Source organism: Vulpes vulpes, chromosome 1 (assembly GCF_048418805.1).
Source record: "Vulpes vulpes isolate BD-2025 chromosome 1, VulVul3, whole genome shotgun sequence".
Lineage (NCBI taxonomy): Eukaryota > Metazoa > Chordata > Mammalia > Carnivora > Canidae > Vulpes > Vulpes vulpes.
This window is the reverse complement of record NC_132780.1, coordinates 6,992,606-7,018,546: the sequence shown is the minus strand read 5'-3', so window position 1 is coordinate 7,018,546 and position 25,941 is coordinate 6,992,606. Positions and strand designations below refer to the sequence as shown.

The following is a 25,941-nucleotide window of genomic DNA, read 5'->3' as shown; positions in this document are numbered from 1 at the left end:
TCCATAACTGGGGCTTTCTCTGTCCTTATAGGAATACATGTACTCCATGCTTCTTGTCCCCATGTGGCAGAAATTTTAAGCTTATTCGTTGTCTCTCAACCTTACAACTCACCAGGCTGGCTGCTGGAAACCTCTTTGGTTTTTCCTAAGATAATACTACAGCTCAAGTTTGTGATTTCTCCCTTGCCACAGACTCTGGCCTGTTTTCTGCATGCTGTCTACCAAAACTGGCCTTTATGCCCATACTTGGGAGCATACACAGAGTTAGCTGAAGAATTAGAGTAACTGTGGATTGGGGCATTGGGGGTGCATGCAAGCCATGTGAGGGATCCTTGTGCAAGGTTTTCCCAGCAGCTTGTGATGGGCTTCCTGCTGGAGTCCTGAATGCAGCCAGTAGGAATTGTATTCCTTTAATATACTCTGATATTCTTATATCCTGATCTCTTCCCTCCCCCAAGTCATGCAGGTACTGCCTCAATGCTGTGGGTGCTGCAAGAAAGAAACAGTTCTGCAGCATCCTATACAAGTAGGGAAGTTGGACAATCACTCACTGTTTTTCCCCATGGAAGAAGTCATCACTGGGTAGTTCAGCTCCATAGTGTGCCACCCTGGGGAAGGAGTGGCCTTAGTAAAATTCAACTCACCCCCTCTTTTTTTTTTTTTTTTTTTTTTTTTTGCCAATAGAGTGCTAGTATATCTCCTCAGGATATCTAGAGTTCTACAAAGGCTCTCTCATTTGTGAGTGTCTACTCAAATCAGCACTCTCCAGATTTGCCCTGAATGCAGCCAAGAGGGGCTTGGGCTGGTTGACTCCTGCTAGTTCCATAGTCTGTATCAAGGACTGTCAGCTTATTACTCAATGCGGGTGAGACTCCTCTCAGGTCCCTTAGCTTATGGTGTTAGATCCCACGAGAACCACAGAGGCACTTCTACTTGTTAATTGTGGGGGGCCAAATGAAGGTGGGCATCTTATGCTGCCATGATGCTGACTGAGGTCATTCCTCAAAACTCAAATTTCTATGAAGAATTTTTATTCTCACCTCAGTATGAATTTTGCCTTCTTACACTTTATCATTTCATATTTTTCTTTACAATGAATTATCTCTTGTCAATAGGAAATAAATGTTGGTCAAACTTTCTTATACTAATTTACATAAGTGTCTTTTTTCCCATTATAATGTCTTTGATGTTCAATAAAACATGAATACTAGTTAAAAGCTTTTCCATAAATAACAAAATTGAAAAGATAATAATGACGAAGGCTAACACTAAGCAAGTTTTATTATGTGATAGGCACAACTGTAGAATCCACATAACAAGCCTCTGAAGTGAGCTGATTATGCCCACATTACCAAAAGCACATTATATATGCATATAAAAGGAGCTGGAAGAATACGTACGTTGGTTAATTTTGGGGAAATAACTGGGGTCATAAATGTTGGTCAAGGGAAGCAGCGCTTACAGATTATAGCACAAATCGTTAAAATCCAGAAGAGACCCCATACATTTTCTCTGAAATGAACAATAAAAAATAAAGAAGACACATTCAAAAGGGGCCATTAAGGTAACTCTTTATAATGGCAGAATTTTCAATATTTGACAAAAATAGGGGTTTGAAAAAGACAGGTGAATAGTTTCAAGCCAATAGAAGAGTAACAACATATTTACAAAGAATTAAAGGCTGGTTATAGTATAGCATAATCACACTTTCTTTCAAAAACAATGACATAGTCTTAAAGGGTTTACTACAAAAGTTTGACAATGATTGTCTATGATTGGTATGATTACAGATAACTATTTTTTGTTCATATCTACATTAATATAGAGAGAAACTGTTTTGTAAAAAGAGTATAAACTTTATAAAAGTAAAACAATCTTCCGAAACAAAAGATACAGATCCATAAGATATTAAAGGATACTTAAAATAGTAGCTTAACACAAACAAAATGGAACACAGATACAAACACATATATGCAAATTTAGAAAACAAAGACTGACCTGATATCCATGCTTTATATGTATAAAAATATAACTTACCATCAAACAGGCAATAAAAAAAATACAAAAATAGATATGGCTATTAAATAAATGGCATTCAAATGAGAAACAGGGAGAAGGGCAAATTTAGACCCTCAATAAATAATTTAAAATAATTTTGAGATGGATCAGTAAACAAAAGTAGCAGGGATAGCCCCCAATTGAATTTTTCAATGTTTAAAATAAAGGCAAAATACAATACACAATCTTTTAATTTTAATATTAACAAGTATGAATTTTCCAAAATAATGAAAGAATGAATACAGATAAAGTTCTTAAGAGTAGTTTTTCTTTTCCTGTATAAAATTCTCTCAGACTAAGTGGTAAAGCATAAATAAGGTGTTTGTACCTTACTTACATTTGTAGTGACTCTCACTAGTATGAATTTTCTTACATGTCCTGTGTCCTTCCTTAACCACATAATTCTAATTTAGAAAGTTTCTTTTTTTTTTTAACTTAGAAAGTTTCTAATTCACAGAATTACTCACCAGTATGACTTCTTTTATGTTGATGAATTTCTGAGCCCCTCCCCAAAGCCTTTCCACATTCCTTACATTCATAAAGTTTCTCACCAGTATGAATTTTCTGATGTTGAGTAAGGCTTGAGCCAGAACCAAAATTCTTCCCACATTCCTTACATTCATAGAGTTTTTCACCAGTGTGTATTCTCTGGTGCCGATTAAGAGCTGAACCACTACTGAAGGACTTTCCACATTCTTTACATTCATATGGTTTTTCACCAGTATGAATTAGCTGGTGTTGGATAAGTTTTGAGCCACTACAAAAGGCCTTGCCACATTCTTTACATTCATAAGGTTTCTCACCAGTATGAATTCGCTGATGTTGAGTAAGGTCTGAACCACTACTAAAGGCTTTCCCACATTCCTTACACTCATAGGGTTTCTCACCAGTGTGCATTCTTTGATGCTGAATAAGTTTTGAACCACTTCTAAAGGCCTTCTCACATTCCTTACACTCATAGGGCTTCTCACCAGTGTGAATTCTCTGATGTTGAGTGAGATCTGAGCCACTATTAAAAGCCTTCCCACATTCCTTACATACATAAGGTTTCTCACCAGTGTGGATTCTTTGATGTCGAGTAAGAGCTGATCCAAAACTAAAAGCCTTCCCACATTCATTACATATATATGGTTTTTCACCAGTATGAATTCTCTGATGCCGAGTAAGGGCTGAACCACTACTAAAGGCCATTCCACATGCTTTACATTCATAAGGTTTCTCACCGGTATGAATCCTTCGATGTTGAGTAAGGTTTGAACCACTGCCAAAGGCCTTCCCACAATCCTTACATTCATAAGGTTTCTCACCTGTGTGAATTCTGTGATGCCGAGTAAGGGCTGATTCAAAACTAAAGGACTTTCCACATTCCTTACACTCATAAGGCTTTTCACCACTGTGAATTATCTGATGTCGAATAAGGCCTGATCCAAAACTAAAAGCTTTCCCGCATTCTTTACATTCATATGGTTTCTCACCAGTATGAATTCTTTGATGATGAGTAAGGTTTGAGCCACTACCAAAGGCCTTTCCACATTCACTACATTCATAAGGTTTCTCACCAGTATGAATTCTTTGATGATAAGCAAGATTTGCACCACTACCAAAGGCCTTGCCACATTCTTTACATTCATAAGGTTTCTCACCAGTATGAATTCGCTGATGTCGAATAAGGACCGATACAAAACTAAAATCCTTCCCACATTCCTTACATTCAAGGAGTTTCTCATCAGTATGTATTCTCTGATGCTGGGTATTGAAAGTGGGCATGTCTTCAGAAGTAAATATCATTTGACTGAAATGTCCTTCCTGAGATTCCTGTTTTCTCTCAAACTGGCTTTTACATTCCCAATCACCTCTGAAACTTGAACACTCAATGCTGTTTTTTATAAGTCTTTCCATTATCTCTCATCAGGATGATTCTATTCCATAAATATCCTTTTTTCAGAAATAATTTCTTGGTCTCAACTTTGATTCACAGTCTGAAAGAAAATATAAAAGCAAACATTCACTTTTTTTGTGTTCTGGGAGAAAAAAAAACTTTTATAATAGAAAAGACTTAACTGAAACTAATTTTCATAAAAAATCAGTGGTTTATACAGTTCTCAAATATGATTGGGCAATTTGACAAATAGATAAGGAAAGTAAAAAGAAGTCACACTGGAAGGCCAAGGAGATATTTAGGAAAACAGATTAGTCAGTTATTCCTAAATAGTGATTTAACTAAAAAATCCCCTTTAAACATGGGGAACTTGATATATATAAAGATGCCTAAGCTCTACCTCAATCTGGTGTCATATACATTTTAAAATGAGGGTAATTACTATTTAACCCATTTCTTAGGGGTTTTTGGAGCATTAAGAAACGACAAGTAGAAGGAAAAATCTAGGATAAATAATGAATTGCATATCAACATAAATTGCCTATAATCTGAAGGAAATAGAAGATATGGCAGTGTTCTGATGAAAATTAATGTGATGAATGAGCAATGCAGAAGGAAGAATCTACTGTGGTAAGAATGTGGCTTATTTATGCCACATAATCCATAAAAGTTTGATAAAACCATATTTGTCTAGGAAGTCTATGAGGCTAATCTTGGGAGAACAAAATAGGGGACTCAGGAAAAGCTACTATAATTGAGAATCTAGTTTTAAAGTCTGAAAGAAGGGAAGAGCAGATAGAGGTAATGTGATACTATTGGCAGATTGCAAGGATGCAGATCGACAAGTATTCTGAACTCCAGCTCTAATGATTACTGAATGATTCTGAGATAACACATAATATATTTATGTAGTTTTATAAAGTAACTGCACAGTGTTCAATAGCTATTATTTTGAAAGACTTACATGCCAAAAAAAGGGACTAGGAAAAGGAATAAACTTAAAGACATCAATTAAGTCCCTGAGCAAATATGTCAAGCGCCAAAGGTGAAAACATCTGAGCTCCATTCTCATAACACTCATACAGTAAGTTTGTTTGGGGTAAGCCTAAATATGTCCTGAAATTGTTCTTTCCATCTCCACTGTCAATAGATGATCCAGGACAAAATGATCTTCTATTTGAAATAAAAGCAATATTTTATCTAGTTGTCTGCCTTTCCAGTTTTCTACCTTTAGCAGCCAGAGTGATATTTCAGCCTGGCACTATTCTGTTCAAAAGGCCTCAGGGGTTCTCCACTGTCCTTGGGATAAGACCTGTACTCCTTACCTTGGTGATTTAATAATAATTATTATTATATATTATTAATATTTAATAATAAATAAATATCTTAATAATTCATCAGTAATCTTCCTCCTGCCTGCATCTTCAACCTGATACTTCTCTCCCCTCAATAATAAGTTACAGCTACACTAGTCTTCTCAGTGCTTCAAATGCACTAAACTGTAATGCTTCCTGGCATGCATACCCAAAATGGTTTCATCTACCCTACATATTTGTCCATACTCACTCTCCACTACCCTCTCTTGGCCTTACCAGTTCTTGGGCATTGTTTAGGTCTCTGCTAAGTGGCATATCCTAATAAAGATCTTTTCTGAATATCCAATCTTAATTATGCACATCTCACCATTATCTCTCAAGTATTTTCCCCCACCTTTTTCGCCCCATTCTTTGTATTTTGTTTGGGTAATGGTTGATTACACATTTGTCTCCTACAATCACAAATTTCATATGTGAAAGTTTGCTTAATGTCTGTCTGCTACAGAGGAGCCAACCTTCAGGAAGGAAGAATAACCAATGTCTGTTACTTTAATCACCTTGAACTCTGGCACATGCAAAAAGACCAAAATACATTTAATGAATGCCTAATGCAATAAATTAGTTTCAAAATTCATTGTCCTTAAAAATAAACTTCTGAAAACAAGATTTCTCTAGAAATACACTTTCTCTCAAGGAGGACAAGTGGATCACATGCAGTTTTTCTTGCCCTTTTAAAAGCTTCACTAAAACCAATGAAATGGATGTTTAAAAAAGGCAAAGAGAGTTAAAGAGGCGATAGCAGCAACAAAGCTTTTCAAGTTGGAAAGCATAAAGATAAAAGATGACTAACTTAGCAAACCAAAGAATGGTGAAACTTAACTCAAAAAATAAAGAAAACCCAGAGGAGGAGGATTTATCCTGCAGAACCCCCAGAAAGGTTTAAGAAATGGGGGCACTACGTACCTATGGAGGTTTACCAGTTATCATACAAAAAGTTAGATCAGGTTCATAGTGTCCATTCTAAAATACAGAAAGGCAAAAAATCATCACATATTTAAGGAAAATGTATAACTAAAAAAAAATGATTAAATGAACAAATCCCAAAGAACTTAGAAGAGAAACTACATAATAAAAAAAAATTTCAGGGATCCCTGGGTGGCGCAGCGGTTTGGCGCCTGCCTTTGGCCCAGGGCGCGATCCTGGAGACCCAGGATCGAATCCCACGTCGGGCTCCCAGTGCATGGAGCCTGCTTCTCCCTCTGCCTATGTCTCTGCCTCTCTCTCTCTCTCTCTCTGTGACTATCATAATAAATTTTTAAAAATTAAAAAAAAATTTTCAGAAACCACCATCAATATCCTAAGGGGGACACAAGAAATTATTTCACATGATAGGAAAATAGGACAACCTAAAAGGAATGAGATGAAAAAAAGAATCTTAGGAAATGAAAATATAAAGTGGGAATAAAAATAAACAATTACAAAGGTTAAAGAATAAATGAAAAACATTTCTTTAAAAAGTAGAGCAAGGGAACACCTGGGTGGCTCAGTGGTTGAACATCTGCCTTTGGCTCAGGGCTTGATCCTGGGGTCCTGGGATCAAGTCCCACATCACACTCCCTGCATGGAGCCTGCTTCTCCCTCTGCCTGTGTCTCTGCCTCTCTCTCTCTCTCTCTGTCTCTCATGAATAAATAAATAAAATCTTTATTTTAAAAAGTACGGCAAGATACGGAAATGGAAAATGAATGAAAATTGGAAGGTCATGCAAGGCAGCTCAGTATCTAATGGAAAGAGATCATTTTTAAAAGTGTGCTAAGCATCTGCCAAGTGTCAGGCAGTATGCTAGGAGGAATGAAGAAACCAGAAAAATCATCATTTTGAAAACAGCAATCTAATTATTGACTCAGGAAAAGATTCTCAGTAAATTCTAAAACTAGAAAGTGAATAGCTGTTGAGTTAAAGGATATTTACTGTTCTCACAGTATCATTCTACAGACTACTAATTATAAAGGGAAAAATACACCTTTACACTGAGAAGATTTAGTATTCACCACCTTTAACCTTAATTTATAAAACTGGGCATCATGAATGGTGCAACAACCTATGCCTCCCAATGTAATAGAATAAAAGCTACACCATCCTGTCATCTATATAGTATGCTTACTAAATACTTACACTGAATCTAAGCCTTCAATTTCCATGAGAAAGCCATCAGACAAATGGAGGTTGTTGAGACCGTCTATAAGACAACTGTCCTGAATTGTCTAAAACATTCAGTGTCATATTAAACAAACAATGAAAGTCTGTTCTAGATTAAAAGAGACTAAAGGGACTGGATCCTAGATCAAGCAAGTGACCAAGCAAATGAACAAAAAACATTACATCAGCTAAAAGAACACTTTTGGGAACCATTGGAAATACTTGAATATGAAATGTTGGAGGTGGTATTAATGAGTTAGTATAAATTTTCATAGATTTGCTATGTCACTGTTGTTATTTGGATAATGCACGGAGTGCCTGAGTGGCTCGTGGTTGAGTGCCTGCCTTCCGCCCAGGGTGTGATCCTGGAGTCCAGGGACTGAGTCCCGCATCGGGCTCCCTGCATGGAGCCTGCTTCTCCCTCTGCCTGTGTCTCTGTGCCTCTCATGAATAAATAAATAAATAAATAAATGTTTAAAGAAAAGAAAATACAAGCTAAAAGTATTAAAGGTAAAATGTCCAGATATTCTCAACTTATTTTCAAATGATTCCAGGGCAAAAAAGAAAAAAAAAAAGTGTGTGTGTGTGTGTGTTTAGACACATAAAGCAAATGTGGCAAAATATGAATAGGCAATTTTAAGTGATGGCTATATAATATACACTGGAATATTCTTTCAATTTTGCTGTATATCAGAAAATTTTCAAAGAAAATAGAAATTACAGGTTGTTTTAGAAAGTAGCATTTAAGAAATTCTCCATACCTGAAGGACATGAATCTCCACATTTAATGGATTCACTTGACAGCATAAAAAATTAAAATGACTGGGGTATCTGGGTGGGTGGCTCAGTTGGTTGGACATCTGCCTTCAGCTTGGGTCATTGTCCCAGGATCCTGGGATAAGCCCCACATTGGGCTTCCTGCTCAGTGGGGAGTCTGCTGCTCCCTCTGCCCCATAACCCCCTGCTGGTGCTCTCTCTCAAATAAATGAATAAGATCTTAAAAAAAAAAAAAGAATAAAAATGATTCATACTGAGATGTATTTTACATTTGGTTTATAGGACTCTAGAAACAAAAGACCATAAAAGGCTCCAAAGAGTAAAAACAGGGCATAAATAAAAGAGCAGGAATGAAAATGGCTTTAGAGTTCTTAATAATATTTTAAGCCAGAAGTCATAGCTACAAAATTCTAAAGAAAAGTAATTTCGGGCAGCCCGGGTGGCTCAGCAGTTTAGCGCTGCCTTCAGCCCAGGGTGTGGCCCTGGAGACCTGGGATCGAGTCCCATGTCGGGCTCCCTGCATGGAGCCTGCTTCTCCCTCTGCCTGTGTCTCTGCCTCTGTGTGTGTGTGTGTGTGTCTCTGATGAATAAACAAATAAAATCTTAAAAAAAAAAAAAAAGTAATTTGATGTAGAATTCCTGTCCTGCAAAAGAACCAATGTACTGGTTGAAAAAGCCCTTATCAGATCTCACAAGTTTAACACATTTATCCATTCTTACATGCCACCTATATAAAAAACCAATATTTTGAAAAGATTTTATTTATTTGAGAGACCGAGCTCACATAAGCTGGGGCGGGGAGGGATAGAGGAAGAGGGAAAAGCAAAGTCCCCACTGAGCAGGAAGTCCAACATGAGCAAAGTCCCCACTGAGCACGATATCAGGACTCTGGGATTATGACCTGAGCTGAAGGCAGATAGTTAATTGACTGAGCCACCCAGGCACCCCAAAAAACAATTTTGATAATTTGAAGTTTTCTTGGAGTAAACCAAGAAACAAGAAGGCATGAAATCTAAGAAATAACAACTCAACACAGAAGAGCGCAGAATTCAAAAAGGCAAAATTTGGAATAATAGTAGACAGAGAAGGACAAAGGATTGAAGGCGTGCGGTCTATCAGGAAACTGACAGAATTCCCAGAAATTTATTTTCTGAAAGACTCTGAGTATGAATTAGCGATATTATATGGACAATGAGGCATAACCCTCACTTAAAAAACAGGCAAAAAAAAAAAAAAACACAGGCAATATTAATTACATAGAAAATAAAGTTGTAGAACAAGGCAAACATGACTCACACCTCAGTTATGAATAAATCCATGACAATGAGTAAAGAAAGGAGCCTTAGAATGGAGAAGATATTTATAAAATATTTATCAAAAATCTAGTACCCAAAATATAAAGATCTTTCTCAAATCATTAATAAAAAGCTAAATAATCCAAGAGAAAAGGAACCACTAAATAAATATCTGTTACGTTATAAACAATTTATCTGGTCTGTGTCCCAGGTTTCTAGATCATAGTTTCTAAAACTCTTGGAATTTCCCAAGTGATAGAAGTGTCATTGTCATTGGATCACACTTGAGTTTATGCTAATGAGGTAACTCATGGTGTGACTGTATAGCTAGCTTCAGGCTTAGAGATGGTCACCAGAAAGAATGAACCTACCCAACCTCTGGAAGAAGGAAGTGAAACTGGAGATTGAGTTCAATCATTAAGTCAGGGATAAATCATTTACGCCACATAATGGAACCCCAATAAAAGTCTGGACGCTGAAGCTCAGTAGAACTTTCTGGCTGATGAACACGTTGATGAACCAGAAAGGTAATGTACCCTTAATTTCACAAGGAAATTCTACAGAAACTGTACTTGGATTCCTTTCCAACTTTCCTTATGTATCTCTTTATTTCGCTATTCCTGATTTGTATCCTTATTATTTACTATAAAGTTTTAATTTTGAGTATAGTGCTTTCCTGAATTCTAAGAGTCATTCTAGTAAATTATTAAATTTGGCAAGGAGGGCAGTCATGGGGACTTTCTTCCCAAACAGATTTGTAGCCAGTTGGTCTAAAGTAGAGTGAGATAAACAGTTAAAACCTGTGGAGTCTGACACTAACTCAGGGTGGTTAGTGACAGAATTCAACTGCAGTAACCAGCTGGGGTTAAAACAGAATAACATCCCACATGCATGGACTGGAAGATTTAGTGTTAAAAGATGGCAAAACTTCTTAAAGCAATCTGCAGAGTCAATGCAACCTCTATCAAAATTTCAATGGTCTTTCTGGAGAAATGAAAAACAATATTGCAAAAGAAAAACAAACTATGACAATTACTTCCCCATTTTGAAACTTACTAACAAAAAGTTACAGTAATCAAAACATTGCAATACTGACACAAGGTTAGATATATAGACCAATGGGATAGAACTGAGAATCTAGAAATAAACCTAAACATCTATGACCAATTGATTTTCAACAAGGATGACAAGTCTATTGTGGGGAAAGAAACATTTCTTTAACAAATGGTGCTAGGAAAACTGGATAAACATATGCAAAAGAATGAAGTCAAACCCTCAATCTCACTTCATATGAAAAATTAACTCATGAAAGTGGATCCAATTTCTTACTCTACACACAAAAATAACCTCAAAATGGATTAAGGAGACCTGAAACCAGAAAACCTCAGAACAGAGCACAAGCAGTAATTTCCCCAACATCAGTCACAGCAACATTTTTCATGATGCTTGTCTCCTGATACAAGGAAAATAAAAGGAAAAATAAACTACATCAAAATACAAAGCTTCTGCACAGCAAAGGAAACAATCAACAGAACTAAAAGACAACCTATTGAGTGGAAGAAGATATTTTCAAATGATATATTCAATAAAGGGCTAGTATCCAAAATATATAAAGAATATACACAACTCAACACCTCAAAACCAAATAATCCAATTAAGAAATGGGCAAAACCCATGAACAGGTATTTCTCCAAAGACGACTCACAGATGGCCAACAAACACATGAAGAGATGCTCAACATCACTCATTATCAGGGAAATGCAAGTAGAAACCACAATGAAATAGCACCTCATACCTGTCAGAATGACTAAAATCAGTAACAAAGAAACAAGTGTTGGTGAGGATGTGGAGAAAAAGGAACCTTCCAGCACTGTTGGTGGGAATGCAAACTATTGCAGACACTGTGGAAACTAATATGGAGATTCCTCTAAAAAAATTAAAAGTAGAATGACCATATATATGATCCAGTAATTCTGCTACTGGTAATTAACCAAAGAATATGAAAACACTAATTCAAAAAGATATATGTACCCCTATATTTATTACAGCATTATTTACAATAGCCAAATTATAGAAGCAACCCAAATGTCCATAAATAGATGAAGGGATAAAGAAGAGGTGGTATATATATTCAATGGAATATTATTCAGCCATAAAAAAGAATAAAATCTTACCATTTGCAACAACATGGATGGATCTAGAGGGTACAATGCTAAGTGAAATAAGTCAAAGACAAGTACCATATGATTTCACTCATATGTAGAATTTCAGAAACAAAACAAAGAAAGAAAAAAGAGACAAAAAAAGACTAAAATACACAGAATAAACTGGTGATTATCAGGGGAGATGTCAGTAGGGGGATGGCTGAAATAGGTGAAAGGGATTAGCAGTACACTATTGTGATAAGCAATGAATAATGTATAGAGTTGCTGAATCATATTGTATACCTGAAACTAATATAACACTGTATATTAATTGTATTAGAATTTAAAAAAAAAATAAAGCCCTCTTTCATAAAAATTGGCTTAACAATTAAAAAATTAGCTGAAAATGGATCAATAGCTTAAACATAAGAGCTAACTCATTAATTTTTTTCTTTTTTTAAAAGATTTTATTTATTTGAGAGAAAAAGAGAATGCAAGAGAGAGAGAATACAAGCAGAGTAGAGGGGCAGATGGAGAAAGGGAAGCTCCCCAGTGAGCAGGGAGCCCAACATGGGACTTGATCCTAGGATTCCAGCATTATGACCTAAGCTGAAGGCAGATACTTAACCAACAGAGCCACCCAAGTGCCTCATATAAAACTCTTTCAAGAAAACAGGGATTTATAAATCTTTATGACCTTGGAATTGGCAATATATTCTTAGATTTGACACCAAAAATATAAGTAATAAAAAAATACATTTTAAATCATCAAAGTTAAAGGTTTTGTGCTTCAAATAGGTAAGGGTGTTTTATGGGGTGAAGAAAAGTTTGAAACTAGAGAGAGCTGGTGTATGCACAACATTGCAAAGATAGGTTAAATACCATAGAATTTACACTACTACAACTGAACTGTACATTCTAATATTAGAATAGATTAACTATTGGGGTGCCTGGGTGTCTCAGTTAAGCGTCTGCCTGCAGTTCAGGGCATGATCCCAGGGTCCTGAGATTGAGACCCTTGTCAGACTCCCTGCTCAGTAGGGGGCCTGCTTCTCTCTCTCCTCTCACTCTCTCTCTCTCTCTCTGTCAAATAAATAAAATCTTAAGAAAATAAAAATAAAATGGTTAACTATTATATGAATTCACATAAATAAGAAAAATTTTTGAAAAAAAGAAGCCAAAAGAAAATCAGAACAAAAAGATGTTGTTTCATTAGTAATATATTATAAATTAAAACTGTAATGACAGATCACTATACATAAGTCAGATAGATAAAAAGTGTAAGGATTTCAAATATTGGCAAAGATGTAAAGCAGTACATAAACATACCCTTTTCGAAACAGAATCTCATAGAACCACTCTGAAACTGTTTAGTATTATCTAGGTTAATATACATATTCCTATGATTCAGCAGTTGCACTCCTGGGAAAAACACATCCTAGAATGTTCATAGCAACAGTTTTTATTAAGAGCAAATAGTTGAAAACCCAAAAATACACAAAATATATATATTGGGTAAAGTATGATAAAGTCACACAGCTATTGAAATGAAATAGCATATAGATATATGTGTATATGTTGTTTAAGAATCATAGTACATGGGGGATCCCTGGGTGGCGCAGCGGTTTGGCGCCTGCCTTTGGCCCAGGGCGCGATCCTGGAGACCCGGGATCGAGTCCCACGTCGGGCTCCCGGTGCATGGAGCCTGCTTCTCCCTCTGCCTCTGTCTCTGCCTCTCTCTCTCTCTCTCTCTCTCTGACTATCATGAATAAATAATTTTTAAAAAATTAAAAAAAAAAAGAATCATAGTACATGTACAGCACGATTTAGCAAGACAAATCTTATCTTTTCTTAGTACAACTGAAAAGAAAAGTTTGAGAACATTTAAGAAAACTGCCTTTCCCTAAGTAAGAATAAACTTCCATTTTGTCGATGATATGTTAGCTAATTTTATTTTTTATATCTTTCCTGGAGATTTCAATCCAAACTATCTTGGTTAAGATCATTAGCTCTAAAGTCTGACAAACTCAGCTTTCAATCCAGGTCCTAAAATCTAAGACCTAACACTTATGTCTTTGGGTAAATTATTTGTCCCTCTAAAACTTAGTTTTCTCCTCTATAGAATATTGGTAAAAAATTATCAGTTTCTAAGGTATATATAGTGCCTTGAACATAATAAAGCTCAAGAAATGCCATTTTTATTTATCAATTATCCCTATCTTATTATGCTATAGTTATTTTGTGTAAGTCCACAAAATTCTAATAAAAAGTACTCTGTTAGACACTTCATCCAGTGAACCGTCAGATAACCTATTACTTTTTTGCTCCTGATTCTCTAATACAGTTGTATTAGAATTTCGTTTTAAGTCTTACCATTTTAAGATATCACAACTTTATAAAATGATTTAACATATACGACAAGCATACCAATGTTGGGGAGGGAAGTGTTACATTCTTCATTTATGTTCAAAATCTACTTATGATTTGAGAAATAGACACATAAATTCCGCCGTGGGTAAGTCATCTTTCCTGGATGTCTCTAAACTCCTTTTTCTGACTGCACCAAGAGCCAAAACTTGTTATAAATAATTAACTTACAACTTTGGGTACTTTGGATAGACACTTGGGATTGGGGACTGTGGTCACATGAGCCCCTCCATAACATATAAATTGTAAGAAAAAATATATAATTATGATTTAACTAAAACTAAAATTTAAAAAGGAAAACACTAGCATTCAGGATAAGGACATACTTATTTACAAAGGCAATAGTTTGTAAGCAAACCATATTCAACACAGAAGGGCTTGATTAAAATGGTAACACAAGGGATGCCTGGGTGGCTCAGCAGTTGGCTACCTGCCTCCAGCCCAGGTCATGACCCCAGGATCTGGGATCCAGTCCTGCATTGGGCTCCCTGTGAGGAGCCTGCTTGTATCTCTGCATGTGTCTGCCTCTATCTCTCTCTGTGTGTGTCTCTCATGAATAAATAAATAAATCTAAAAAAAAAATGGTAACACTATGAGACCATTATAACTCATGGTGAATATAAATGTGAAGAAACGTGACAGCTGTTCATTCTGTATTTTGGCATGATAAAGATGAGTTACAAGTCAGTGGCCATAGTATGATCACATTAAAGAAAGAATTCTAAGCATTTGCTCTAACAATTTGACAGCAGTCTTTAATTGATAGGACTACAGATGACCTTTGTCTTTTATTTCTGCTTCTCTGTATTTTCTAAATTTGTTATTAATAATATATTTTGTAATGAAAGGAACAGAGAATACAGCTATTATCAGAAAAAAGTGACATATTTGATCAGGTATTCAAAAACTTGTAAAAGGAAATTACCTAACATGGCACAGGAACAAGCACAGAGACATAAATTCTTAAAAAATTTAATAGATAATACAGCCTATTTAAATAACATAATACCAAAAAAAAAAAAAATAACATAATACCAAGTAAATAGTGCAAAGTAATGGAAAAGGAAATAAGTTATTACTGGATAAAAGATACTGGAACAATACTGAGTAAATGAAAAAAAATTGAATTTAGATCCCCAATACACAGCAAAACAAATCTAAAATGGATTAAAAGTTATCTATATAAGGGGATCCCTGGGTGGCTCAGCGGTTTAGCACCTGCCTTTGGCCCAGGGCATGATCCTAGAGTCCTGGGATCGAGTCCCACATCAGGCTCCCTGCACAGAGCCCGCTTCTCCCTCTGCCTGTGTCTCTGCCTGTGTCTCTTTGTGTGTCTCTCATGAATAAATAAAATCTTTAAAAAAAAAAAAGTTCTAGGGATCCCTGGGTGGCGCAGTGGTTTGGCGCTTGCCTTTGGCCCAGGGCGCGATCCTGGAGACCCGGGATCGAGTCCCACATCGGGCTCCCGGTGCATGGAGCCTGCTTCTCCCTCTGCCTGTGTCTCTGCCTCTCTTTCTCTCTCTCTCTGTGACTATCATAAATAAATAAAAATTTAAAAAAAAAAAAAGTTCTATTATATATATATATATATATATATATATATATATATATATATATATATATATATATACATACACACACACACACACAGTCCTGGCGCTCAATGATTTACAAAGCATTTGGGGAGCAAAATTTGCCTAGAAGATCCTTTGGGGAACAAGGCTGGACATATCATGCTCCCTGATTTTAAAGTATATTATTGTTTTGATATAGTAATCAAAATAGTATGGTATTAGTATAAAAATAGACACACATTCAGTGGAACAGAATAGATACCTAGAAATAAACATACACACCACAAACCCAGAAATAAACTATGGTCAATTAATTTCAACAAAGGAGCCAAAAATACACAAAAGGGAAAGGACAGTCTCTTTAAAAAATGGTATTGAAAAAACTAGACAGCCACATGCAAAAGAATAAAACTAGATTATTATCTTACACCATACAAAAAAATAACTCAAAATGGATTAAAGACTTGAATGTAAAACCTGAAACCATAAAACAACTAGAAGAAAACAGAGGCTGTTAGCTACTTGACATTGGTCTTAGATATGATTTTTTAGACATAACTCCACAAACAAAGGCAAAAAAGCAAAAATAAACAAATACACTATATCAAACTTAAAAGCTTCTGAATAGCAATGGAAATCATCAACAAAATAAAAAGGCAACCTACTGAAATGAATATTCGCAAATCATATACCTGATAAGGGGGTATATGACAATATCTAAAATATATAAAGAATACAACTCAACAGCAAATAAATATTCTTATTTTTAAAATGGGCAGAGGTTTTGAATAGATATTGCGCCAAAGAAGGACATAAGGGTCAACAGGTACGTGAAATGATGCTCAACATTACTATCAGAGAAATGCAAATCAAAACTACAATGAGATATCATCTTATGACTATTAGAGTGGCTATTACCAAAAAGACAAGAAATACTGTGTTGAGAAGGACATGGAGAAAAGGGAACCCTTGTGCCCTGCTGACAGGAATGTAAATTGGTGCAGCCACTATGGAAAACAGTATGGACGTTCCTCAAAAAATTAAAAATAGGATTACCATATATGATCCAGCAATTCCCCTTCTGAGTATATTTCCAAAGAAAATGAAAACACAAATTCAGAAAGATATATGCACCCCCATGTTCACTGCAGCACTGTTTATAATAGCTAAGATACAGCAACAATCTGAATGACCAATGATGAATGAATAAAGATTATTGGAATATTATTCAGTCATAAAAAAGAATGAAATCTTGCCATCTGTGACAACTTGGATAGACCTTGAAGGCATTACGCCAAGTGAAGTAAGTCAGACAAAAAGAAATACCTACCATATTCTTTCATTTACATGTGGAATTTAAGCAAACAAAAACCAAGCTCATAGAAACAGAGAACAGACTTGTAGTTGCCAGAGACTGGGAGTGGGGGTGTGAAATGGATAAAGGGGTTCAAAAGGTACAAACTTCCAGCTATAAAACAAATAAGTCAGGGGGAGTTAATAATACTGCATTGCATATTTGAAAGTTGCTAACAGACTAAATCCTAAAAATCTTCATCACAAGAAAAAATTATGAATGGTGATGGATATTAATTGTGATGGACTTACTGTGGGGTCATTTCAAAATATACACAAATATCAATTCATTATCTTCTACTTATGAAACTAATATAATGTTACATGTCAATTACACCTCAATTTAAAAAATTCTTTTGGGAATCACCAAAGACCTTTAGATGAGTGCTTTATACTGTAATTGATATAGAGGTCCCAAAAATGAGAAGTAGCAGAGAGCTAACATTTATTGAACTTCTGATGTGTACTAAGTGTTCTACATATATCTTATTTCATTCTAAACATTAAGTGAGAATAAGAACCTCTCATTTATAGTATAAACAGCTACAGGTGGTGCAGCTAAGCTCAAAAGCCACATTTGATACTAGAACCTATGCTTTTCACACCATGTTAGAGAGACTAAAATAGGTAAAATAATCTGAGAGATGATTTTTCTTTTTCTGAAGAAGCCAATATTTAAACTAAACAGTTGGGCGGCCCGGGTGGCTCAGCAGTTTAGCGCCGCCTTCAGCCCAGGGCGTGATCCTGGAGACCTGGGATCCACTCCCACCTCAGGCTCCCTGCATGGAGCCTGCTTCTCCCTCTGCCTATGTCTCTGCCTCTGTGTGTGTGTGTGTGTGTGTGTGTGTGTCTCATAAATAAATAAATAAATAAATAAATAAATAATCTTTTTTAAAAAAGTAAAATTCTCAAGAGTAACATATTACTGACTTTTAATAAATAAATAAATAATAATAAATAAACTAAGCAGTTAATGAGAATAAATGGCAAAGATGCAGAAGCAGAAACCACCTGACAAAAGACAATGGAGGGCAGAGGCAAGAGGAAAAGGCAAATAAAAAAGAAATATAATAAGGAGAGAACAGTAAAGGTACCATAAAAAGCAGAACTGACTGGACCAGAATGTTATTAAAATAAAAATATTAGACAATAGATAGCTACATCTGTATCTAAGGCTATACCTATTTTTTAAAAGATTTTAAGTAATTTCTACACCCAAAGTGGGGCTTGAACTCACAACCCCAAGATCAAGAGGTACACTCTCCACTGACTGAGCCAGTCAGGCATCCCCTACCTAACTTTTATATCCTCACTTCCAAAAATGTATTTGAGGGGGCTAAGAATTAAGGGAAAAAAAAATTTAATCATACACAATGGTCATAGGTAAAATTCATTATCCCAGGCAAAAATTACTATGATTGATCATTATTTGAAGTGCTTACATTACTGGCAATCAATGCAAAAGGAAAACACTAATACAATGGGTTATATGGTTCCTATTGGCCTAGAATTATTTACAGGAGATAAGCAAGAACTTGTTGAGAAACCTTACCAAGACCTAGAACAACCGAGAGGTTTATGTTATTACAAGGATCCCAAATTTCTACTCACACAATTACAGATACAATGCAATTCAACCTAAATTACAAAAGATGCTTGAATGGAACCAAGCTATTTCAAAAAATTTATATGGAAATGTAGAGGAACACAAACAGCGAAGACACTCTTCAGGAACAAGAGGTAAAAGGACTTGCTCCAAATATTATAAAGTCACAGTGAATAAGATAGCATGATATTGCTGCAAGGAGAGAAAAACAGAGCAACGGAACAGAATATAATGTCCAGAAATAGATGTAGATATATATGATCACTTGATTTTTTACTAAAATAGCCACTGCAGATCAGTGTAAAAAAGATAAACTTTTCAATAAATGATACTGGAACAACCGGATACCCACATGGGGGATAAAATGAAATTACATCACTGCCTACAGAAATCAATTCCTGGTAGTGTAAAGACCTATACGTTAAAGCCAAAGACTAGAAAGCTTTCAGAAGAGAACATAAGAAAATCTTCACTACCTCAAGGTAGCAGAAAATTTCTTAAACAAACACTAACCACTGAAAAAGATTTCATTACATTTAAATCTCGAACCTCTGTTCATCAAAAGTCACCAGAATGAAAAACCAAGCCAGAGCAGAAGAAAATATTTAGTCACCATTATTCAGAAGATAAATACACACACACATTAATCAGAGAAAAACCAATTAAAAATTGGAATAACATTTGAACAAGCATTTTATAAAAGAGGACATCTGGTTGGGCAAGAATTGTGTTGTTTCATTGCTAATCAAGGAAATATCAATTAAATATGTGACTAATAACATTAGACATCCACCAAATTGGCAAAAATTTAAAAGTATGACAATGCCAAGGGCTGGCATGGATGTGGAACAAAAAGAACCTTTACAAACTACTCATACAAGTAAAAAACTTGCACAGTATCTTTAGAGAACAGTTTGACATGGTCTAGTAAAACTGAAGACGTACAAATTCCATCCCTCAGCAATTTAATCATAATTTTAGCATATCAGCTAAAGAAATGCAAACACACATGTGCCAAAATATGTGCACAAGATATTCATAGTCACATTGCTTGTAACAGCCAAAAACTAGAAGCAAGTCATGTATCCACGAAAGGTAGAATGGATAAATAGTAAATTGTGATGCCATCATTCAAGAAAATATATGGACAGCAACGGGGAAAAAATGAACTGTAGTTAGAGGAAACATGAATGAAGGTCTTATTTTTTACTAAAAAAAGACATAAAATAATGTCTATTCATACAAAGATAGAAAACACAAACTAAACCTATATGATTTTGGAATTCATACACTAAAGTTCTAATGAAAGGCAAAGAAATGATCACAGTGGTCATCACCAGAGGAACACAATTATTTGTGACTGCTTAATGGGACATCAGAGGTTTCTTTAGAAATGGTTGTATTTTATATCTTAGGTACTCCCTATGTGAGTCTTTATAATTATGTATGAAATGGCACATATGACTAGGTTATGCCATTTCTGTTTCTAATTTGGGAGGAAAAAGCCACAGGCATTCAAATAAACATGCACTTCTAAAAATGTTTCAAATATTAAATCATGTGGGAAAATACTTGAATACAATTTTGTGTAAAAATGCAGGCTATAATGGTAAATGCTGAATGAATTCAATCTTCAAAATTCACATTTTATTATATAAAACAGAACAGGATCACATTTTGTACATAAAACAGAAAATACAAAAAAGTATTGGCTTTAACTGGGAATTGAAATTTTCTTCAAAAGACACACTTTTGAAATTATTTTAAATAGTCATTTTACTTTTACAAGTAGGAAGAAACAGTATTAAAAAAAAAAAAAGAAGCATAAAGGGAAATTAAACCATTGACAAATTAGTAAGAGAAAATCAGGTGGCCCTGAAGACTTAGGGTTTGCAGCCAATCACATTTTATCAAAGTGGAAATTCCAGGGATGAAGTCACCTAACGGGCAAGAATTTTCAAGCGGAGAAAAGCAAGTCAAGTCTTGACAAAGAAAAGGGGATTTCAGGAAACAAGGGGAAATGACAAACTACCTTGCTGGAGCCTTGTACATGTTCCACAGCCATTCTTCACTCCACTCTGGAAGCCTCTGTGCAAGCAAAGCAGAGCTGGGGAAGAAGAAAGGAGTCAGGAAACATCAGGTTCTTCTGGGACCCCAGGTCAACCAACCTCCCGCCACCTTTAAATATAAGTCAGGCAAGGCTAGGACGTCCTGTACCAAGACAAGAGCAGGGTCACTGCAGTTCTGGGCAGAAATCTGTCCCTGAGCTCACAGAGGTCCCCTGGGAGCAGAGCGCTGGAGTCACAAAGGCAGACAAAGGCGCCCCACAACTACAGTGCTGTACGGACACAGAGTCCCACAAACTCGCACCATGGGGACGCAGGCACCCCAAACCTCAACACAACCGGCTGCACATGGTCACACAGGCATACACACCACAGGAACGGGCACAGTCACAATCGCAGTCATAGGCACCCCACACACTCACATTCCCACGGCCACACTTCACGGGGACACAGTGACAACAACGAACTGACACGCATCCTACACCAATGATATCACAAATACATAACACCACGGGTAAACACAATCACAGACCTCACAGTCAAGGCGTCCCGCACTCACGGTTCAGCAAATGGTCATAAACACACACGCACCAAGAAGACACCCGGTTTTACAACGGCGGTCAAAGAACGCTACGCTAGCAAACACCCGGCCACACAATTAAACCTCATCACACCTGAACAATCACAACCGCAAATCCAGACCTCCTCCCCGCCCTCACAGTTCCGTACACGCTCTCACTGACACCGAGACACAGTCACATTTAGACACACGCCCTCTTCACAATCTCCCCTGCTCCGCTGGCTCCCCCACACAGCCCGCACAGGCCAGAGGTTCCAGACACGCCGGCCCCAACCCCGGGTTCCCGGCCACCTCACCTATGCTTCCTTCGGGAGGGTCAGCACCCCTCTAGTCAGCTTGGAACGAGTCGAACGCGGCAGCTCCCACGGCGCCCGGAGGTCGTTTGCCCCAACCCGCCAGAAGATCCCGCCCACTGCTCAGAAGAAGGTATAGTTCTCGCGAGAGGGAGCACTGAGCCTAGAGGCCTCTGGGAAATGTAGTACAGCTGTAGTAGGGACATTGTTAAAAAGCTGTCTTCTGGGTATCTTGACTGGTGCGTGGCAAGGAGCCTGGACCCAGCCAGAATTGAGCCTTCTGGCCGAGCCGCGCACTGGAGGTTCCCGCGAGTGTCAGCTAACTAGGAGTCCTTCGACCAAACTGTGGTCAGGCTCCTCTGAGCCTTCCTCTTGACTAGGTCTCATTCTTGACCTGCTGACTATAGTTGAGCAAGAATCCCCCCTGCTCTTGATATTTAACCAAGCTCCTCTTAGTAATTTCTATTCACTGACTCCCTCACCCTGCCCATTGGCTATAAATCCAAGCTACTGTTATATACTGAGCTGAGTTCAGCCTCTCTTCTCCATTGCCACAGTCTTTAAGAAAGTCTTCCTTACCTATTTAACTTGCCTAGAAAAGTTTTTCGTTGACATAGCCCCCAGTGCGGCTCTCTCAGGCTTTGACCACTCACTGCAATATACTGGGCCCTCCTGTGAAATGCAGTCTTGGACTTTGCCAAAGGCCAGATGGACCAGGCCAAGGTAAGTTGCGTCCTCTAGGCACTGAGGTGAGGCCTGGTCTCACTTTAAGTGCCCTGGAGGGTGCTCGGAATTCTGTTTTTCCCTGGAAATACAAAAACACTCTTGAGGCAGGCTGTTGAGGACCTTGTCAGAAGAACCAACCCAAATGTGGACCTGAGCATCTGCGACCAAATCAGCCTGGGGAGTTTCAAAGAGAGGAATCTTCAAGCCCAGTCATATATGTGAAAGTGGACAGAGGAGGTCCCGTGTAAGACAGTAGTGAGATTATATGTGTGACTGGTTCGGGGAAAGGACAGTTGAGTGAAAGAAAAACTGCAGGTGGGTAAAATTGGTGAGTGTGACAGAGCGGTAGAATGAAGATTATGTGTGGCTTTGTGAGGCTGGAGGGTCATATCATGGGGATGTGTGGTTGAGGTAATTGTGTACAGCAGGTAGGGCAAGAGTGTCTGGATCCCTGCAGGTATGGATATGAGTATGTGTGTGATCACATGAATGTGGGTCATCTCAGTATGGGTGCCTGAGGAATCTGAATCCTGCAAGCCTTATTTCCTCTTCACACTGATAATAAAGGTATATCTTCCTGGAGCTTCGATTTTAAGAGAGAAAGGTACATTTTAATTTATACAATAAATAACCTGTTATTTTTACATGAACTCTTAAGGTTCCAACCATTTGTTCTGGAATAGAAAAACAAATCAGTACGACATTTTAACAAGGTATACTTTGCTCTATATAGGAGTACCTGTTTTGTCCACTGTCTTGCCCCCATTTACTTTTTTCTGTTCTCTTGGAGTCATTGATAGAGCAAATGTTTGGAGATGTAATTGTAGATGTAATTGCTCAATTCAACCAGAAGTATCAACCACAATTAAAAGATGTTCAGAGGAAGCTGTACAGGGATGTGATGCTGGAGACCTAGAGCAACACAGCCAGAATAGTCATGGAGAGCTCCTCTATAATCCAATTTTTAAAAGTAAAATGCTGTCTCTTTTCCATTTCTGAAATATTTAGAAACTTTACATGGCATAATATATTCAGCTTTGAGATACAAGTTTCAGGTATTCTTAAGCCCTCTGCCATATGATTGTATATGCTCAACCTTTAAGGTAAAAGGTCATTTACTTTGTTCTTCTTTATGTGGTAACCTCCTTAAAGACCCAGGCTCTGTCTGATTTTGGGGATGGTGTGAATTGAAATTCAATCTTATGTCACTTTCCTAGATATAGGCTATCACATCACCAAACTAGGTAAAATATTTAGGTTGGAACAAGAAGAGAGACCCATGGGTGGTGAATAGAGGAAATGTGAAAGAGATACTCTCCAAGTGTGTGAGTGAGAACCAGCCAGATTTGCCTGGGATAAGGCAGGACCCAAGTGTTCAGTGGGAGAGCTGACACCACTGAAATGTTTTTCAGGATTTCCTTTATAGGCCCTACTATCCTTCAGTCTTGGTTGATGTGAATCCTTCTGTCATCATTCTCCCTGTATCAGTGCCCTCTTTTATTTAAGTAATCCTAAAGGAGGGGGGAGGCATATTCTCTTCATTGTCATAGCCTACATGTACCGTCAGTCCTTTACAAATCAACAGTATTTCAAAACTATTATTGTTGCACACTGCAGTTTCTGTTTTACTACATTCCATTTTCTATCTTCCTGGTGCTAAAAACTTTATGTTTATTTTTTACATCTGCATTTCCCATTATCACTTATTTCCCACAGTCATATTTCAGCAACTTTCATCATCTCTTGAGGTTATTAGCCTAGAAATCATTGCTGCTTTCCCCCAGCTCTCCATTCTGTCAATTTTTTTTAATTTTGCAATTGTTTTTAAAGGAACCATCTTACTCATCTTAAATATTTGACCAAGGTTATAATGAAAAAAGAAGTCTCCCTTTCAACTATTTCTCTTTTCCACTTGCATCGACTGTGACCAGTTTATATGTACTTTGTGTAATTCTATATTTATACCAACATATCTATGTACATAAAGCCCCTCATCTTTGTTTTTCACAAATGTTAATATACTATAAAACATCCTGCTTGTTACTCACTATTATTTCTTAGGAGACATCCCATATTAATACATATTCCTTATTCCTTCGTATAGCGGTACGGTATTTTGTGGTAGGGGAAATGTCATATTTTAACACCATATTAATGAATATTTAGGTTGTTTTCAGGTTCGTATAATTCTGGGACACCAAAATTTCAGCTTTGGATAGATGTGCATGCATCTTTGTAATAAATTCCTTTAAGAAGCACCGGGCCAAAGCTTATTTATAAATATTTGCAATCCACGTAAGATGAATCACTTTCCATTCCCACCAAAAAATTTATGAGAGTGCCTATTTCCTGTTCCTGTCAAACACTGTATTCCTTCATTTAGCAGCTCAGTGTGACCTATTGAGCCCTTTATCTGCGCCAGGTTCTATTATAGAAAAGCATCAGTGAACAAAATGGCCAAAATTTCCTTTCCTCAAGGAGTTTACATTCTAGTCAGGGAAAGTTGCCAATGAAATATGTAGTATTCTAGATAAAGTTATGCTCTGTAGAGAAAAATAAAGCTTGGAAATGGGATGAGTCCCAAGGGAATTGCATTTTTAAAGTTTTATTTAAGTAGTCTCTACACCAATGTAGGGCTTGAACTCACAACCCTGAGACCAAGAGTTGCATGCTATTCTGACTGAGAAGCCAGATGCCCTGGGAATTGCAATTTTAAGTGAAATAGTTAGGAAAAGCCTAACTAAGAAGAAAATATTTTAACAAAACCAAAAGGAAGGAGCAGTGACATTTGAACATATTTGGATAAAGCAAATTATAAACAAAGAAAACACCAAAACATAAATGCCAGGCATTGTGTATAAGCCTGGTATATTCAAGGAGGAACGAGGAATCTACTTGGAATTCTCTCCCTCTCTCTTTGCCTCGCCTCTGCATGCCATGTTCGCCTAAGTGCATGAGCTCTCTCTCTCAAATAAATAAAATAAATAAATAATCTTTTTAAAAAATCAAGTATGGAATGAACAAGTTTTAGGGAGTGTATGAAGAATTTTCTCTTTGCTCTCTTAAACCAAGATAGTCCATGTTAAAGAGAAATATTTGGGGTACCTCGGTGGCTCAGTTGATTAAGCATCTGCCTTTGGCTCAGCTCACGATCCTGGGGTCCTGGAATTGAGCCCCTCAATGAGTTCAGCATTGGGCTTCCTGCTCAGCAGGAGTCTGCTTCTCCCTCCCCCTTTCCCCTGCTTGTGCTAGCTCTCTCCCTCTCTCTCTCTCAAATAAATAAATAAAATATTTTTTAAAAAATAAGGAAAAACATTTACATGTTGCCTGTACCTAGGTGGCATTTATAGTAGCGAGAGGTTGATAATTCTAAAGAAATCTATTAGGGTAAGACTAAAGATAATAACGCGTAGAGGAAATTGTGGCACCCCAGAGATATGTCTATATCCTAACTCCCAAGACATGTGAGTGTGATCTTGATGTAGTTTTGGATAGTGTTAGGGTCCAGAACCAATGTTCAAGAAAAGGACTCTTGAGACATCTTTGGTGCAAAAAGGTGACTTTATTAAAGCACAGTGACAGGACTCGTGGACATAAAGAGCTGCATTACAAGTGTGAGGGGTGACCTCACACTTTTATATACTTGGGAG

General features: G+C 37.0%; 2 protein-coding genes across 3 annotated transcripts in view; both read right to left on the bottom strand.

Annotated features, from left to right (window-relative positions):
• Positions 1-21,686, bottom strand: part of LOC112928556 (uncharacterized) — a 48,029-nt gene extending 26,343 nt beyond the window's left edge. Inside the window, exons 1-2 of one of the 2 annotated variants that reach the window (XM_072751892.1) lie at positions 21,569-21,686; positions 20,659-20,733 (exon numbers count right to left, since the gene is read on the bottom strand). In XM_072751892.1, the coding sequence (XP_072607993.1) occupies positions 20,659-20,691 (33 nt within the window). In that variant the 5' untranslated portion in view covers positions 20,692-20,733; positions 21,569-21,686. The remainder of the gene's footprint in view (positions 1-20,658; positions 20,734-21,568) is intronic. The other variant, XM_072751945.1, reaches the window with a different exon arrangement.
• Positions 1,550-21,690, bottom strand: ZNF345 (zinc finger protein 345). The gene is made up of 3 exons (XM_026010304.2): positions 21,569-21,690; positions 20,659-20,733; positions 1,550-4,037 (listed from the first exon to the last, which is right to left on the bottom strand). Exon 3 carries the CDS (start codon positions 3,955-3,957, stop codon positions 2,518-2,520), a length of 1,440 nt encoding a protein of 479 aa, XP_025866089.1. The 5' UTR covers positions 3,958-4,037; positions 20,659-20,733; positions 21,569-21,690; the 3' UTR covers positions 1,550-2,517.
• Positions 21,691-25,941: the final 4,251 nt, after the last annotated feature.